The sequence below is a fragment of the Sinocyclocheilus grahami genome, unplaced genomic scaffold, assembly GCF_001515645.1.
Source record: "Sinocyclocheilus grahami isolate Dianchi unplaced genomic scaffold, SAMN03320097.WGS_v1.1 scaffold348.1, whole genome shotgun sequence".
Taxonomy (NCBI): domain Eukaryota; kingdom Metazoa; phylum Chordata; class Actinopteri; order Cypriniformes; family Cyprinidae; genus Sinocyclocheilus; species Sinocyclocheilus grahami.
This window is the reverse complement of record NW_015505527.1, coordinates 276,946-295,019: the sequence shown is the minus strand read 5'-3', so window position 1 is coordinate 295,019 and position 18,074 is coordinate 276,946. Positions and strand designations below refer to the sequence as shown.

General features: G+C 37.0%; 1 protein-coding gene across 1 annotated transcript in view; it reads left to right on the top strand.

Annotated features, from left to right (window-relative positions):
• The window catches only part of LOC107548441 (latent-transforming growth factor beta-binding protein 3-like), a 41,668-nt gene that overhangs the window by 4,568 nt on the left and 19,026 nt on the right, over positions 1-18,074 (top strand). Inside the window, exons 2-6 of the mRNA XM_016229110.1 lie at positions 12,836-12,984; positions 16,106-16,220; positions 16,675-16,841; positions 16,939-17,044; positions 17,925-18,011. Of these exons, the coding sequence (XP_016084596.1) occupies positions 12,836-12,984; positions 16,106-16,220; positions 16,675-16,841; positions 16,939-17,044; positions 17,925-18,011 (624 nt within the window). The remainder of the gene's footprint in view (positions 1-12,835; positions 12,985-16,105; positions 16,221-16,674; positions 16,842-16,938; positions 17,045-17,924; positions 18,012-18,074) is intronic.

Sequence of the window (18,074 nt, the reverse complement as noted above, 5' to 3'; positions counted from 1 at the left end):
TATTGTTGTTGCCGCCGCCGCCATGTCGTGGAGACGCTGTGTGTTTCGTTGTGAATGCGAAACTACTTTGTTTGGCCTTCCAAAAGAGGACGATATCCGCTTCGTCATGCCTGAAGCTGATCCGTGCTGGTCGCTGAAGAAATACATCAACTTCTCGCTGTGGATCGCCGGATCGGCTTTCACCGTGGACGAAGTAGAGTCCAGCCCGGGGGCGTCACATGTGGTTGCCGCAAGCCGACCATGCCGTTCCGCTCACTGAAGCCCGCCGTGTGTGACGCTGTGTGTTTCGTTGTGAAAGTGAAACTACTTTATTTTGCCTTTCAAAAGAGGACACAACTAGAAATCAGTGGTAAAGTTGTATTTACAACACTGTACCAGAACAGTTCAACCCAAATATTCAGATGTGTGCAGCGCATTTTATGGAGGACTGTTTCCTGATCCTGGTAGAATAGACTACAATGCCGGCTGTTCTGACTCACAGTCTGTAAGTACGTTTTCATATTTAAAGAATTTGAGTTTTGAGCAGTGTAGAGTAGCGCTTGCTTGTCATTTCTCTGATCACAAATGCAGACATGGTTTTATGTTTACGCGGCGCGATGCAACGCAACTCGTAAAAAGACAGTATAAGTCATTATAATCCATAATTATGTCCCCACTGGATGCAACAAATGCCTCGTTTATAATGGGTTTTTTAAATGTTTTTGTCTCATCGCTCCATCATAGTATGGTAAGGGGCGTAACATTTCCGTCACACGCTTGAGGTATTCGGCCAATCACAATGCACTGGATAGCTGGCCAATCAGAGCACAGCTCGCTTTTCAGACCGATGAGCTTTGTAAAAATCGACACGTTTCAGAAAGGCGGGGCATAGAGGAGAAACAATAATGTACAGTATGTGGAAAATAATGTGTTTTTTTTTTACCTTAAACCGCATAAACTCATTTTATTACACCAAATGCACAAAATAATGTTCTTTTTAGCAACATCATATGACCCCTTTAAGTACTGAGAAAGGAGCCTCCTTTTCTCTTTTTGTGTTCCTCTGTCTGTCTGTCAATGCCAGGATCTGGGTTTTGTGGCAAGAGGTGTGTAAACCCCAAACCATCCTCCACTTCTGCAGAGTGCCACAGAGTGCCCAGGACGATGCCAGCATGCCACAGAAGCACTACCCAATGCCTATTTCAGTCTTCATTCACACACACACACACACACTGCCTCTCTTTCACATGTAGGCGTCACATATTTTCTTGTATTTTGGTGACTTCTGTTCATTTCTTTATTTAACTCGGTTCTACTTGCAGCACAGTCTGTGATCCCTCTTCATTTAACTACTGTGGAGTGCAGTGCTCAGTGTATGCTGTGATTAGAGTGCACACAATAGTAAGAGCCAGATTTATTACATAACTAGATACATGAAGTCTTTGGGGCTAATCAGGCTTTATTCCTCCCCTGCTCTTATTTTGCTCATATGCATGGAAAATCCATGCAGCAAGCCACAAAGGAGCAGTTTGAGAGTGGAAAATGTGTCAGAAATCCAGTCGAACATTCCAGAAGCATGCCAAACCTTGTGTGTTTGTGAGCGTGTGAGTCAGTGGTCATCTACCATTTGTTGTATGAAGTGTCATCAACCTCTGGTTTCTCAGTCCTTTCCCCCACGTCGTCCTTTTTATCTAACCTTTGCTTTTTTGTGGATCGTATTTCCCATTCTTCCTTGCAAAGTTTCCCATGCATTTCTAATGCAGAAGATTGAAGAGCAGAGTGAGATGCAATTGGCATAATTGGCCTTGCCATTCTAAGACTTTGAAACCCCAATTAGAGGTTGTGTTGGAAAGTGATAAGAGAACACTGAGTATAAGTGAGTGTCTGTGTTTGAGGGAGAGGTGGCAGCTGTGGTTTTTTTTAAAGGGCAATATTGAAACTCAGGCCCTTAAACAAGCATTCTGGTTTACTTTGAGTAAACTCACTGCTTTTCACTGTGAGAATGAGGCCAGTTATTTAAAGCAGAGCAGAGGAATGTCTGTATATGTATGTGTATTTGTTATTGGCCGCATACCCTAGTTATTCATATGCGAAAATATCTAAAGGTTAACGGTAGACAAGGTTTTTGAGTGATTGGGCTCATAGTCATAACTTACTCAAACCTGGATGACTTTTTTCATCCAGTACATAAAGTAAGATGTCTTTTTTGTCCATGCAATGAAAGTTAGTATTATCCAGAGTTGTTTTGCATCATTGGCTTTTATTATATAGACAAAAAAGTTCTTCAAAATATCTTCTTTTGTTTTTCAGAATTTTCATTTTGTGGTGAACTATCTCCCTTAATCCAGACAGGATAAAAACGTGGCTGTGAGGGGTAGCCCACAGTCTTTACAATGGTACATATTGTGTAAAGGTACTAGATCATGTAATTTCAAAACTCACAACTTTCAAAACTGGTTTATGAAGTTTGAAAGTTTGTTTAAAAAGATGTTTTGTTAGCTGAACAATTGACATGTAGTTAAACAACAGTACAGTCCATTGAACAAACTGTGCGTCTATCCCTCACAGCCTTGCTTTCATTCCTGTCATAAATGAAATATGGCACTACCCTAGTCCCTGACTATGGAAGGTCCAAGACATTTAAATATTACTGGTTAATAATATCACAGACTAGTTCCACAGACTAATCATAGATCAGTAGAAGGCAGTGATGTCAACCGTTATGTTTGGACCCCTGTTTTTATTTAATCTGCCATTGCAGGGACCCCCTCTATTCGGGGACCCAGGACATACTTTCTGGTTTTCTCTTTCATTGGTGCCCAGGCAAACAGAGACACCAAAACATCAATATTTTCTCAGTCAGACTAAACCCTACAACTTCAGTTAAACATGGACAGATAAAGCACCACATCAAGACTCGTTACTCGTAAAGGTACAAATAACTTCCAAATACATTTATATTTTCGACAACTCTCAAAAAATAAATTTTCAATGGGTCATTTCGTCATAGTCTTAGTATATTGTATAAAAGTTAGTGTTTGCAGTGTCTAGCCTATTTTCTCTCTGCTCATGAAATTTCCCGTAATATTCCATTCTAAATGTCCCCTTTCCTCTTCCTTTCTCTCCATAAATACACAAATACCTGTCAAGCGCTGATGATGACATCACAGTCACAGTCTCCTGTCTGTCCTGTCTGCATTCCATCCACGCTCACATCTGTTTGGCTTTCAGAATCTGGAACCTCTGCTGTTGCCAAGGTTACGGCACCTTCTGGCCCCCATGCCACTATTGAGATGAAAGAAAGGGGTTGCCCTGCATTGGTTTGATGTTTTATTTGATGTGTTTGTTTTTTTTGTAAGATCTGTGGATGAAAGTTATTTTGAAAAATATTTTTAGCTCAGGTCAGACTCTTGACAAAAGTAGAGGTGCTTTGAAGTACGTTTGCTGTTTTGGAGAGCTGATTTGTGCTTTTTGGAAGTCAAACAGCTTTTAATGCTACAGTTTATGTCTAGGAAAATTTTTGAAAGAAAATGCCTCTATATTCATGAGAAAAAGGCATCCATACATGCTAGAATGTTAATATTTGTATTTGTGTGGTATTTGTATGTGGGTATGTTTATGTATGTTGATATACAGTACAGTACATGCACATTCCCTTTCATTAAACACTCACTCTTCTCTTTTCTAGACTTTTCTCCAGACTCTCGGTGAGCATTTTTTTAAAGTGTCTCTGATGTTTTTATGACGGTCAGGTTTAACACACTGCTGATAGTGATTATATATAGTTAGTATATTTTTGGGAAACTTGGGTTCAGCATTATAATGGGTGTGTGCTTGTTGTTTTTGTTATTTTGCTGCCCACAGAAATAAACAATCCCAGACTTTTGTCAAGAAACTGAATTAGGTTGACTATTCTTTTGCCCCACCTTCTGTTTTGACACTAATGGCCACTTTTATATTTTCAGTATGTTTGTGTTTAGAACACTAAATTATAGTTGCTAACATACAATTTTAATGGGAGGGTTTGTTGCTGTTTTTGCTAGTAACTTTGTTAGCAGATAAGTTAGTTGGTATTGATGTGCGTGAAGTGCTATGTTTTCTAGATGATAATTGAAAAAATGTGTTAAATTAGGCAGTGTAATGAACTTCAGTACTTTTTATTCTGTTCAGAGTAGAACTGTCAGTCAGTAAGATTTTCTTTTGAAAGAAAGCAGTAAGAACACAGTAAATTGATCAATCATGACAGGAAAGACGTTTTATATAATGTTACATTTATAAATGTTTCTATCTATTTCAAATAAATGCAGACTTGGTGTGCACGAGAATAAAAAATCTTACCGACCCCAGACGTTTAGTGTGTATTTTTATTATGTTTTTTTTTTACAGTGCATGATATAGGTAGTGTTTTACTGATGTTTTTTGGATCAACCTCATGACCTTACTGATTTGTTGAAAGGCAGGTCAGTGGTTGTTGCCCATCCATATTAGGATTACCGCTTACTGCTTGTGTGTTTATTCAGTCCAGTGCCAAATTAACCTGTTGGCCAATGTGTCTGGTCATTGAGTCACTTGCAGTTTTTCTTGTATATTTTAAATGTTTATTTTATAAGCAACATTACATTTGTAAAAATTGGGCAAAATGAAACTCTTGGTTGGTCTTTTGTTCCACATCTGATCAGTCCCCTTCCTTTTGTCATGTTTAAATTTCCTTAATCTTTTGATATATAAGAGGTCATTGTGCTATACAAAACATTCTGTAAGTTTCAGAACTCAAAACTTTCTCGTTAGTCTAAAAACAGCTTATATTTAAGCCAGTCTGTCCAAACGACAAGCTGTGGAATGTACCACTTTATGACGTAATAGTGTGACTAAACACCGCCTCCGCCGAAGAAGATCAACACCTGATTCTACATCGCTGCCTGTTTAGCTCCACCTACCTATTCGCGCACATAGTAGGTAAATTATAAGAGTGGCAAACGCAGGTCTACGCAGAAACCAAACAATAAACTTTATATTTAATTAAGTGCCAGACCGCGTCAGTAAGAAGTTGGTCCTTCACTTCATTTTACTGCGAATTCATTTACTAACAAGGCACAAATCGACGCAGGATTTTCAGATCGATTGAAACTAAATAACGATGCTGTGCTGACTATATTGGATCAGATGTCACACCACGTAAGTGTGAGTAACTGTTTTTATAACCTGTGAAGGATGTAGGCTGTCAAACATACACAACTATTAGCCAATCATAGCAGTGGGCGTTTACATCCGAGTCTACAATCCTCCACACCTATTCAAACGTAGCGTTCCAATGAGGGGGTCAAACCAGGACAGAAAAAAGCCTATTACTTCTAAATTATGATGTTTTTTGATGTAAAAATCTTGATAAATTTTGATCGTTTAAATGTGACAGTCATTAACCACTCTCGCATGTAGGTGTTGAAGCTTATCTGTAAGTACGTTTTTCATATTTAAAGAATTTGCCACTGATGATTCAAACGCGAGTTTTGAGCAGTGTAGAGTAGCGCTTGTTGTTTGTCATTTCTCCGATCACAAATGCAGACATGGTTTTATGTTTACGTGGCGCGATGCATCGCAACGCGTAAAAAGACAGTGTAAGTCATTATAATCCATAATTATGTCCCCATTGGATGCAACAAATGCCTAATTTATAATGGGTTTTCATGTTTTTGAATCATCGCTCCGGCCTGACAGGGCATCATCACAGTATGGTAAGGGGCGTAACATTTCCATCACATGCTTGAGGTATTCGGCCAATCATAACGCACTGGATAGCTGGCCAATCACAGCACACCTTGCTTTTCAGACCGATGAGCTTTGTAAAAATCGACGCGTTTCAGAAAGGCGGGGCATAGAGGAGAAACAATAATGTACAGTATGTGGAAAATAATGTGTTTTTTAACCTTAAACCGCATTAACACATTTCATTACACCAAATACACCAAATAATGTTCTTTTTAGCAACATCATATGACCCCTTTAAAGGAAAACAGCTTACATTTCTTTGTGTGAATATGTGTCTCATTTTTTCCTTTTCCACTATCTGTCATTTACTCATTCCTCCATTCATTTTTTTATTTTTCTCTTCTTCCTTCTAAACCTCTGAAACAAGTATACCTAGTTATTTCCTTTGTTTTGAAAAAATAGTTTATGGCCAGTGGTTTGCAGTATAACTGTTTAAAAGCTGTGTGTTTCTCTGTGAGTGAAGTGTGTGTGTGTGTGTGTGTGTGTGTGTGTGTGCGTGCGTGCGTGTAGTTTCAGAGAGAAGTCAGAGCACATTGTTTTTTTTATACCTCTGCTTGGCGAAAGGTATTTTCTTTGGTTAAAGACATTTATTGAACACAAGATGAGATAAACACTTACAGAAAAAATGAGGTTATATACTGAGGAACAGAGATACAGAGCTGACAACAATATTGTGTAAACAGGTTTTGAAGGAGAGTGCTAAAGTTTGCCTTCTTTGATTTGGTTTGTTCACATACACTGCCATTCAAAAGTTTGGGATCAGAAAGTTGAAGAAAAAAAAACATTCACTTTAAATTTATCAAAAGTGTTCAATTATTTCAGTTAAAAGCTGTTCTTTTGAACTTTTTTCAAATAATGCTGAAAGATTTTATAAAGAGGTGTTTGTTAAAAACTAAATCAGCATATTAGAATGATATTTAAAGGGTCATGTGACACTGAAGACTGAAGTAATAGGTGCTGAAAATGTTGCTTTGCCATTACAGGAATAATTTACATTTTAATATATAATTTGCAGTGTGCTCAACGGGTGTTGCTCCTCTATCACAGAGTCACATAGAGATACATAGAGATTGCAGTTTTATTGTTCAGAAATTTCTCTTTAATATAATAGAGAATGCTTTTTAAAGAAGTCTCTTCTGCTCACCAAGCCTGCATTTATTTGATCCAAAATACAGCAAAACTTTAATATTTAAAATAACTTTTCTATTTGAAAATATTTTTAAATGTAATTTATTTCTGTGATTTCAAAGCTGATTTTTTTAGCATCATTACTCAAGTCACATGATCCTTCAGAAATCATTCAAATATTCTGATTTGCTGCTAAAAACATTTGATTATTTATAGTATGTTGAAAACAGCTGAGTAGAATTTTTCAGATGATGAATAGAACAGCATTTATCTGAAATGGAAATCTTTTGTAACATTATGAATGTATTTATCATCACTTTCGGTCAATTTAAAGCATCCTTGCTAAATAAAAGTATTAATTTCTATCATTTCTTTCCCCCCCAAAAAAAAAAATTCTACTGACTCCAAGCTTTTGAATTGTATAATGTTACAAAAGCTTTTTATTTCAGATAAATGCTGATCTTTGGATCTTTCTATTCATCAAAGAATCTCAAAAAAATTTACTCAACTGTTTTAATAATAATAATAAAAATAAAAGTTTCTTGAACAGCAAATCAGCATATTAGAATGATTTCTGAAGGAACATGTGACATTGAAGACTGGTGTAATGATGCTGAAAATGTAGCTTTGATCACAGCAATAAATTACATTTTAATATATATTTAAATAGAAAAGCAGTTATTTTAAATAGTAAAAACATTTCACAATATTACTGCTTTTGCTGTATTTTGGATCAAATAAATGCAGGCTTGGTGAGCAGAAAAGACTTCTTTAAAAAAACTAAAATATTACTGTTCAAAAACTTTTGACTGGTAGTGTATCAGACTCATATCACATATAGTTGTTTTAGATAAGAATAAAATGTCAGGTCCGACAATGTTGTGTATTTTTTCATTAAAATCTAGATTTATTTGCATTGGCCCATAGAAACCTCTATGAACACACTTGACTTGACTTGGCCAAAAAAGCACGGGGGACAAATTTACGTTTTATTAAAAAGTGTTTATGTATCAGAGATGTTCACAAGTCTTTAACTTGGAGTCCGAGTCAAGACTGAAGTCTTTATCACTGGAGTCTGAGTCAAGTCTCTAGTCTTTGGTCACGAGTCCGAGTCGAGTCTCAAGTCATTTAATGGCTCGCAAAAAAAAATCTCATTTAGAATCCTCATGTATTGAAATCTTTCTTATTTACGAAGCTGATTTATAGGCTATAGAAAAAATATTCTATGATCTTCTTTATATAAAAAAAAGAGGTTTTAAGATGTAAGGTTATTGTACATCCAGCCTGTTATTTATAGGCTATGTTTTAATCCATTACCATGTTCAAAACTGTTTTTCTGTAGTGCAATTCTATAATAAGAGTCTGATGTTCCACACAAGAAAATATGTGACACAGATATTACAAAACCATACAAATAAAGTATCTCTTTATTATATAAGTCAGGGGTATTCAATTAAAGTTCCAAGAGGCGCGGCCTCTATATTTTCTTCCAAGCAGAGGTCCGAACAAAAAATTTATTTATTTATTTATTTTTTTTTTACATGTATTGCATTTTTACATTTAGATGCATGCGAGGCCATGTGACACAAAAAAAATACTGTTTCTGTTCAGGGTTTTCCTCCTGAAATCTGTACTATTTTAATATTTTAGCCTACTTAAAAGCATTATCTAAAAACAATGTAGCTACAATAATCAAAACGTTCTCATCTTGAGCAGAAAATAAAGATAACTAACCATTTCAAAGTTTAAGTCCTATCCCAGCCATCTAACAACAATTTTCCCAATTATAATGACATGATTCTTTTTTTGCAATGTTCTTAGTCTACATTACAATAATCAAAACGTTCTCATCTTGAGCAGAAAATAAAGATAACTAACCATTTCAAAGTTTAAGTCCTATCCCAGCCATCTAACAACAATTTTCCCAATTATAATGACATGATTCTTTTTTTGCAATGTTCTTAGCCTACAGATTAATAATGCTAAATGTAGATCAGAAACGTCTTGTCACATCTGGTTTGAACAGTCAGTGTCATAGGTTATAAATAGATCATATGAAAAATAACTATATTTGCAGCATTGCTGTTTCTGTTGTTGTTAAAATAATGCAGTTAAAATCATCTGCAGCTCTTGGACTTGGCGCCGGCGCGTGTCCGGAGAGAGAGAGAAAGCGCACGGAGCTGAAATGGCTTGAATAAAGCACGTTTGGCTTTTGATAAAAATACTAGAGGATATAGCGCTGAAAGATATTTACTATAAACGACCCTGAGCGCTTGTTATGTGATCCGCTCCGCTGTTTTAACGCGCCGTTCACTTAAAATGGTGCCGTGTTACGGCTCGCGGTCCGGATGGATACAGGGGGGTGGATGCGGTCCGCCTTTTGAATATCAGTTATTTAAGGATAAAAGACTCGAGTTGCTTTTAAAATTTCCACGAGTCCTTTTTCTCGAGTCAAGTCAAGTCTGGAGTCCTTTCATGTCGAGTCTGAGTCAAGTCTGAAGTCTATAAAAAGGCGACTGGAGTCCGAGTCACTTAACTCGAGTGCTCATCTCTGTTATGTATTCTACACTCATGGCGTGCACACACATTAGGATAGGTTAGATGCCTGCCTCCGTTGCGAGTCCTTATCAAGCACTTTACAGATTCAACTACTCTCCTCTCCTCCTCTTGCCTGTCTCTTTGGCCCGCATCACTCACCACAGAGCAAGCCTGTTCTTGATAAATCTGTTGTGAAAACGTGGGAAAAGCCGACTAGGAAGAAGTTGGGGTGAAGCGATCTTTATTTAGGCGGAGCAAAATACTTAATCGCTCCGTCTATAGCGCATTGTGATTAGATGGTTTACGCTGTCAATACAGGAGACAAACCAATGGGCCACTGGCTGCTCGCTGTCCGTGCGAGATGGTCCTTGGCAAAAAAAAAATAAAAAAATGCTGTCAGCCCCTTAGGTGCGTCGGCCCACCGGGAAAATGCAATCCAGCCCTGAATAGAGACTTAGGTACGAATCATTTACATTAATTTAGAATCTGCTAAGAATGTTTTGAGATTTTAATGAAACTTCTGACTTGATGGCAGACTTTGGTATGTTGGTAAATCTGAGCATAGTCTGAGTTATTATTAAATTGGAGTTATTATTGCGATGGAGAGGACGAGATACTTGTTTATTTTACCTCAATGAGAAATTTAAAGCAAAACTCGTAGTTTGCTCTCTAATCATATGGCTGGCTGTAAGACATGACATATTAAAGACATCTCATATGTAATTTTGTCTTGGCACAGGATGCTTTTATAAATGAGCTCTTAGCTGGCATTTGTCTGAGGCTAAGTTCGCTCACTCTTATGTGATTTACATTGAGTAGTTTGACCTTCCCCGACAATATATTATGTTGCATCAACTAGAATGAACTAATATGGTGGCCAGAACAAAAATAAAAATATTTTAAATATTTAACTGGTGAGCAAAGACATTTTAAGAACACAATCTGTAAAAGGTTATTTATTTTCCTTGCGTGTCTCAGATTAAAGCCGCTCAAGGACCTGATTTGAACCCTGCTGATTTATCCACTGCTGTGGCAGGTTTATGGATTCAGCTGCTTGCTTTTTATACTGAGGTGTGAGAAAGCTGATATGAAGCTTTCAGCTTCTTACTGTAAATACATAGTGATTTTCAGACAGGCAGTGGATTAGATGAGCACAGCAGACACACCCCCAACTAACCCGCAGAAAACCATCTATCGTATACACCCCACCCATCAACACGCACACATATTGGGTCTGTTAAATCCATTAACATGCTCTTTAGCTCAGACAAAGAGTAAGAAAGTATTTTGACATTCCTCAGAAATCATAAGCACACCGATATGTTGTAAGATTTCTAGAGCTTTTGTCAGTGTTCTGGCCTTTCTGAGATTAAAGTAAATATTTTATAAGCAAAAAAAAGCTAGTCGAAGATTAGATTTAGACAATCAAACTAAAATTTTGGGTATAAGAGAGGAAGATATACTACAAAAGCACCACATTCCCTGTGAACTAAATGCTGCTGGGAAAAGTCACATGTATGTGTGTGAGTTAGTGGTGTAGTGAAGTCTAAAGCTGTATTTTTGAAACCTCTGTCTGTCTGGAGTACTGCAATTAACTCGGCAAGCACAGACACACTGAGGCATTCCCACACACACACACACACACACACACAGACAGCTTCACACACACAAATCTACACACGGTTATGAATATATCTGCACATCATAGGCAAAAACAAAAGCTTCCATACAGAAAATCACTCACAGCCTACACAGTGTACACCCTACACACCCACATAGGCATTAAAGCTTCACGGTACACATGCACTCACTGACAGAATGGCACTTTACATTCAGGATGTCTCTGCTATGATTACTGGACATTTAGAAAGATAGCAATAAAGTAAGAAAGAAACCTTTTTACTTTTCATGTTCTACTCATGTGGCTGTTTGTTTTTGTTTTTGCTAGAAACTAGGTTGTTTGTTTGTGTCTTTATTAGCTTGGTTTTGCTTCAAGTGTTCCCCTCTCTCTCTCTGTCTCTCTCATAAGCACATTTATATAAAGTCAACCTATTTTTATGTAAAGTAAGAATGCTGGTGGTGTGGAAGCTTGAATCAGTGTGAGCGTGTGTGGGTGGTAGTCATACGCATGCAGACAGAGTCCGGCCAGCTGTAATTGTTTCCGTGTGTTGTCCTCATCAAGCTACAGGCGAGCCACAGTTTGCTACTGCCAGCCTGATCACAGCCTTTGTGCTCTTCAAAATGTCCTCTGGTTGTCCAATCTGGGATTTCTGTATTGTTTTGCACATCTGCTGTCAAGATCTTTACAGTGCTGCTGCATTAACTTCATGGTCGTTGGCTCAATCGTGGCTTGTTTTCCTTTCTAAAATGCTTTTAAATTGTTTACTTTTATGTTTGTTTGTAAATTGTGTTGAATGTGTTCCTGACAACATTTTCTTCCATATTAAGTCTAAAACTAGGAGCTTAATGTTACAATAAATATGTTGAAATAAAAATTATTGGTGATTATAGGCTAGAAGTCTAAATTTGCATGTGTGATTTACAGGATTTTAGATACAGATATTTAATGGATATTTGTTTTTTAGTTGAGATTAGATTTAGCTCGTTCATTGTCTTGCTATTAAAAAGCATTGCTATTATTATGAGTACAGTGTAGTACTACACACCGCTACAGCATACTTTTTTCTTTTTACAAAATAAGTAAAACATTTTTTTATCATGTTGTATGTAGGATTTTACTTTTTCCAAATAGTACATTTACTATTTAATAAAATAAAATCTATACTATAAACTATAGAAACTCTAAAAATTGTGTTTTCATGCTTGCTGTCAGTAATGTCTCTTATGTTAAATCATCAACTATGATTTTATATCAGGTGTCACTAAATATACTCTTGAATAATTTATAGAGTAGCTCTTCACAGAGTAGAACACAGTAACAGAAAGACACTAGATTTTTCCCTCTGAAACCACCATGAGCTGGTATTAAATAATGATGTCAGTGTTCCAGAATGATCTGGTTAAGCCTGGCTTGATATTTCAGCCCACATAAGAGCACTCTAACCAGACCACAGTCTGACACGCCACAATATAAAGCAGATACGCTGAATCCATGTTTAAACCAGGCCTTGTGCTTTTGTGACAGCGAAAAATAAAGTTCAGTCTGCCCTCATAAATAATTAGTATGTTTAATCACAGTGGATGATGTGATTGTCATGTATTAATGCTCTATATATGTAAAAATGTATGTGATTGATTTACATTGTATAGTTAATTTATATGTAAACTATACAAGATATAAAATAATATATCATAATATATATAATAATATATAAACTATATGATATATTATGTTGACTGTAATATCTAAATATTGTCAAACCCGATGTGTCATGTCTAATCTGTAATCTGTCTGTGTTTGCAGTGGTGTGTCCTCTCACCTGTATGAATGGAGGAGTATGCAGTACCCGCACACATTGTCTCTGTCCACCAGGCTTCACCGGACGCCTCTGCCAATTCCCACTTCGGACTCAAGCTTCTCGAGGCAACAAGCAGCCCGTCTACAGTGTACAGGTGAGTGTCTCCTTCACACTGTTTTTCACTGATTTATTGTAAATGCACCCTTTTTTACAGTTGTCATCTTGATTCCAAACAGACAAACTGATGGTGCAGAACCAGTTGTGATAGAAAGAATATACTGAATTAGGGATGCACGATATTATCGGACCGATGTCGGAATCGGCCGATAATGTCTTAAATGCAAATATCGCATCGGCCCGATATGAAAAAATATGCCGATAAGAGGATTAACTCACACGCGCTCAGGGTGTGCTAGCGATTAGATCACATCAGCAGTGTGGTCATTCTTGAAGCAAACTTTTCTCTGAATGATGATTAGATTCACTGTTTTGGATCACTGCATTTAATTTGAGAATGCATGTACAAGATGATGCGTTCGGTGTGTGACAGAGTCAACAGTCACTAGCGCGTGCAGTAGCAGCAGCGGCAGCCTCCAACGGGTCCTAATGCCTGTCTGGTAAGGCGTTTTATTTACATAGAGAGGGACGCTGTTGGCCTACTTGTTACAAAATGAAAGTAAAATACACATCACTAAGAAACTTGTGTTTCTGAATAAATAAAGCAGTATCAATCTCATAAAATCATGAGTTTTTTTTATTTGAAGGTCAGAAGCAATAGCTTACACATGAATAAAAAAAATGAATGTGAATGTGGGGCACCCTATGATTTGCACGCCCCTCCAAAGGGAGAAGAAGCTCGTCGGCTTTGGTTAAAAGCCTTAAACTTAAAGAAACCACCGAAATTTCCGTATGTTTGCTCTTTCCACTTCGTTGATGGCAGACCCACGGAAAATCATCCATTCCCCGAGAAACGATGCTCCAGTGAAGACTCCGAGGCGATGTCTCTTCAGGATATATCCACAAACAGGTATGTTACAGCTTCTTGTTAAGTTACGTGCTCTAACAAAAGACATTGTTTAAACTATTTCTTTATCAATGACACTCCTATTGGGCATGAATACTATTTAGTGCTAAGCTGAAGTTGTTGATAACAGTAGAAAACTGTTACAAAAAAGCGCATAGATGGATATCTAAAATTACAATTCTGTCATTTACTTACTCTCGAGTTGTTCCAAACCTGTGTTAATTTCTTTTTGCTGCTGAACACAAAGGAAGATATTTCGAAGAATGTTTGTAACCAAGCAAATCTTAGGTCCCATTCACTTCCATAGTAGTAAGAAATAATACTATGGAAGTGAATGAGACCCAAGAATAGTTTGTATTTTAACATTATTCCAAATATCCTCCTTTGTGTTCAGTAGAACAAAGAAATTTATACAGGTTTAGAACGACTCGAGGTTGAGTAAATGATGAAAATTTAAATTTTTGGGTGATCTATCCCTTAAAGCCAAGTATTGTGATTGTATTGAATAAAAATATCACTGCACTGCGACTGGAACACCATGGTGCCATGTACAAAATACTTTTGCTACTTTTTTTGTAATACTTTTTGTAAATAGGGGGTGGAGAATTTATCAGTTTCTCCTAAGCATCTGACTGACTTCAGTGTTGTGTTTTGCAGATGATGAGCAAGATGACCATGAGACCGCACAAACGGAGCCATTGCAGCTGCCCCTTTAGTACAGTGATGCCTGCACTCAATGGGAGGTCCAGGATTTGACAGACCACACTTATGAGTCAGGGGATAAAATAATGTTACACCAGGCAACACAGTTCCACAGTGAAGATCCCTTAGCCCTTGCCATTCTCAAGAATGACACTAGCTCTTTATTGTACACTGGCTTCACCCTTAGTGTCTTTAAAGAACATGTTAAATATCTCCAGCAATTCTACACTTCCAATTTTAAGATGCACATAATGGATCAAATTCTGATGACCATGATGAAGCTGAAGTTGAATTTACTTCAAGGAGATCTTGCCGAAAGCTTTGATGTATCCCAGAGTGTAGTAAGCTGAATTATCTCCTACTGGATTGATACAATGGGAGGAGCACATGTGAGTCTACATTCCATGGCATTTATAGGAAATTTAGAATGGTGTAGTAATTTTGGATACATTGTGTAGTTGTTTGGAATTATTCAGTGACCATTAAATATACTGTTTTTACACAAATATTTTCAAGATCTTATATTACTTCTTTCTCCTTATATATGCACACACACAAACACACAATTAAAATGTCAAGGTGCAGTTTATTTAGATTTTTTTCCCCCACTGAAAATGATACAGTTTAGCAATGCTAGGTAAATAATCGTCAATTTGTCACTTTTTCAGAACTCATGGAACAAATGGAAAACATTCTGAATAGGGGAGTCAAACGATTAATTGCATCCAAAATAAAAAGTTATATAAATGAATAAATTATTATATATATACAAACCTGATTCCAAAAAAAGTTATATATATATATATATATATATATATATATATATATTGTTTATATATATTAAAAAGTACACGCATATATTTTAGTTATTTATAACTTTTATTTTGGATGAAATGAATCAGCCCTAATTCTGCACTACTGTATTGTAATCAGTTTACGGATAAGGACCAAAACATATTTCATTACTACTTCAAAACTATCAACAAGTGCTTTCACAGATGAAAGAGAAAAAGGAGACATTAGTCATTTACCAGTTACCTAAATCCTCAATGCAATCGCCTAACAGTACTGGGATTCACGTCTGCTTTTAAAAACATGAATTCGCTTTCTGTTTCATGTACCAGCACTCGACCGACTTTTCCGCTGTGCAGGTACTGATATGCCTCAGTGCTTTTATAATTCCACATCGAAGACCCATCTACTCCAAGCGACCAAACGAAATAATGAAAAATGTCTTTATAAGTTATGGGAGGCCACTTCTTCATTTCATCCTCCCACTGTGTTATACACCATGGGTGTGGTAAATATTTACCATCACGGTGTTTAATAGTGTTCTGTGTATTCCCACCACATCGCTCCTTACGCTCCTTACCTACTGGCTAGCGAAACAGAAGTTTTAACACATTATAAGGAAGTACATCATCGTATTTACTTCCGCGTTGCAAAATAAGGTGGATACTGAATATGTTTCATGTTTCTTGAGGGTTTCTTGAGGGTTTTGTGCTGATTTTTTTAGATTAATAATTAACTGAGAATATCTCTCCTCCAGGTGATGCCTGAGTCCCAGAGTCTGTCAGAGCCAGGTGGCACAGGTGGGCGGCAGCAGATGACACAGACACACTCTGTGTTCACTCTGCAAGGCACTGGACATCACTCTTCTGAAGGTAATTGGCACACAGGACATTTTCACTTTTAATTTGACTGAAATGTGGTCTCATTCACATACTTGTGTACACATGAAAAACTGATGTGAGAATTTTTCCATGCAGAAATAATTATCAAAAGAGTAACTAAAGCTCATTCTATAACATTCTGTCTGTCTATAGCTCAGTCTGGGATGATGGTCAATATAAATGTGTTTTTTACAGTGTTGTTATTGTATAGTAAAAATAATTTTTATCATTTAAAAATAATTTAAAACTAAAATCAAATAAAATAAAATCTAATTCAAAATATTAATAAATTCTATTATAGTATATAAATACTAAAATAACACTTTTTTTTAGAATTTGTGATATCAAATCGTATATTCATGCTTAATGCTTCTAACCTTCATTGTTATTAAAAAGTTATTTAAAAATAACTGCATTTCCTTCTTTTTGGACTGTATCTTTCCAGTGCAGGTCAATGTTCGTGTTGTTCACACGCCAGACACTTCAGTTGTCATTCATTCTGTCGACCAATCAGAGAACAAGCCTCACAGTGCCAAGACTGTGACCCGCCTCCCTCCACAGACGCACAAGCCAAAGGGGAGGTGCTTCCAGGAAACCACACCCAAACAGGCTGTGAGTGACAAAAGTAGATGAGATGATACACAAAATCTGATTTGCATATGAATTTCTTATTTAACAACACTCTAATTATTACTCTTTCTTTTTACAGTGTAGTAGTAACCCTCTCCCTGGTTTGACCAATCAGGAAGACTGCTGTGGCAGTGTGGGTAATTCCTGGGGCCAAAATAATTGTTACAAATGCCCATTACTACCTTGTAAGTTCAAATAATTTCTGTTATATAATTTAACTTTTCTTTGGGAGTTGCATCTTACTGTTTCTGTCAAAGTGACCAAAGTGTCTGTCCAGCCAAAAACAACCCCTTCTCATTACTAATTCTTTAAAAAATAACAGTTCATCTCACTCTACTTTTTCCTTATAAATTCACACTGTCATAGCTTGACAGGTGGGAATGTGTCATTGCAGTCTTGGAGTTGAGTTTCAATATGGGCTAGAAGAAAAAAGCTTTTTTCCACTCCCGGTTTCTCTCTGTAACTCATTTGATGTCTCAGAGCTCAGTCAAACAGTGATCCTGGCCTGGTGAACGCTTCTGTGTGTGAGTGGATGTGCGTTAGTGTTTGCGTTCGAGTGTGTGTAAATGTCTGCGAGTGTCTTCGTGCCTCAGCAACATCACCATATTTTCCAATGACACACCCTTTGCAGTAAAAGTAGACAAAAGTGAAGGCTGGAAAAAAGGATGAAAAAATGTTGGCTTTGGCAAAAGCCTTTCTGGAAAGCCACTCTGTCTCTGTTCTCGCATGTTCTTATACAGAAGAGAAAATATCAGCTTCAGAGAAATGTTCCCACTGAGGCCCTTTTCTCACTTTCTCACACACATAGAAGTGAAGCACATCACACACAGCACACCATGCTACCAGTTTCTCTTGGACTTAAATCCCCTCACAGACACTTCTTTCATCAATTTTCTCAACGTCTTCCACCACTTTCATTTTTATTTCGCTTTGTTTTACATTCCCTTCATTGGTGTGATGTTTCATAGTTTCATGTTCTGGCTTAGTCAAACAAACAAAGCAGCTAGTACAGATGCTTTTTCTAGGAGAAGTGATTAATAATTTGTCTGAATTTCTCTCATTCAGATGCTGGGAAACACCAGACTATAGTAGAGGACTTTGGCTCCACGTGCCCTCAGGGATACAAGAGACTTAACAGCACTCACTGCCAAGGTAATATGTGTGTACATGTTGGATTGTGTGTGTTGTATAGGTTTTACAAATTGTAGTTATGTT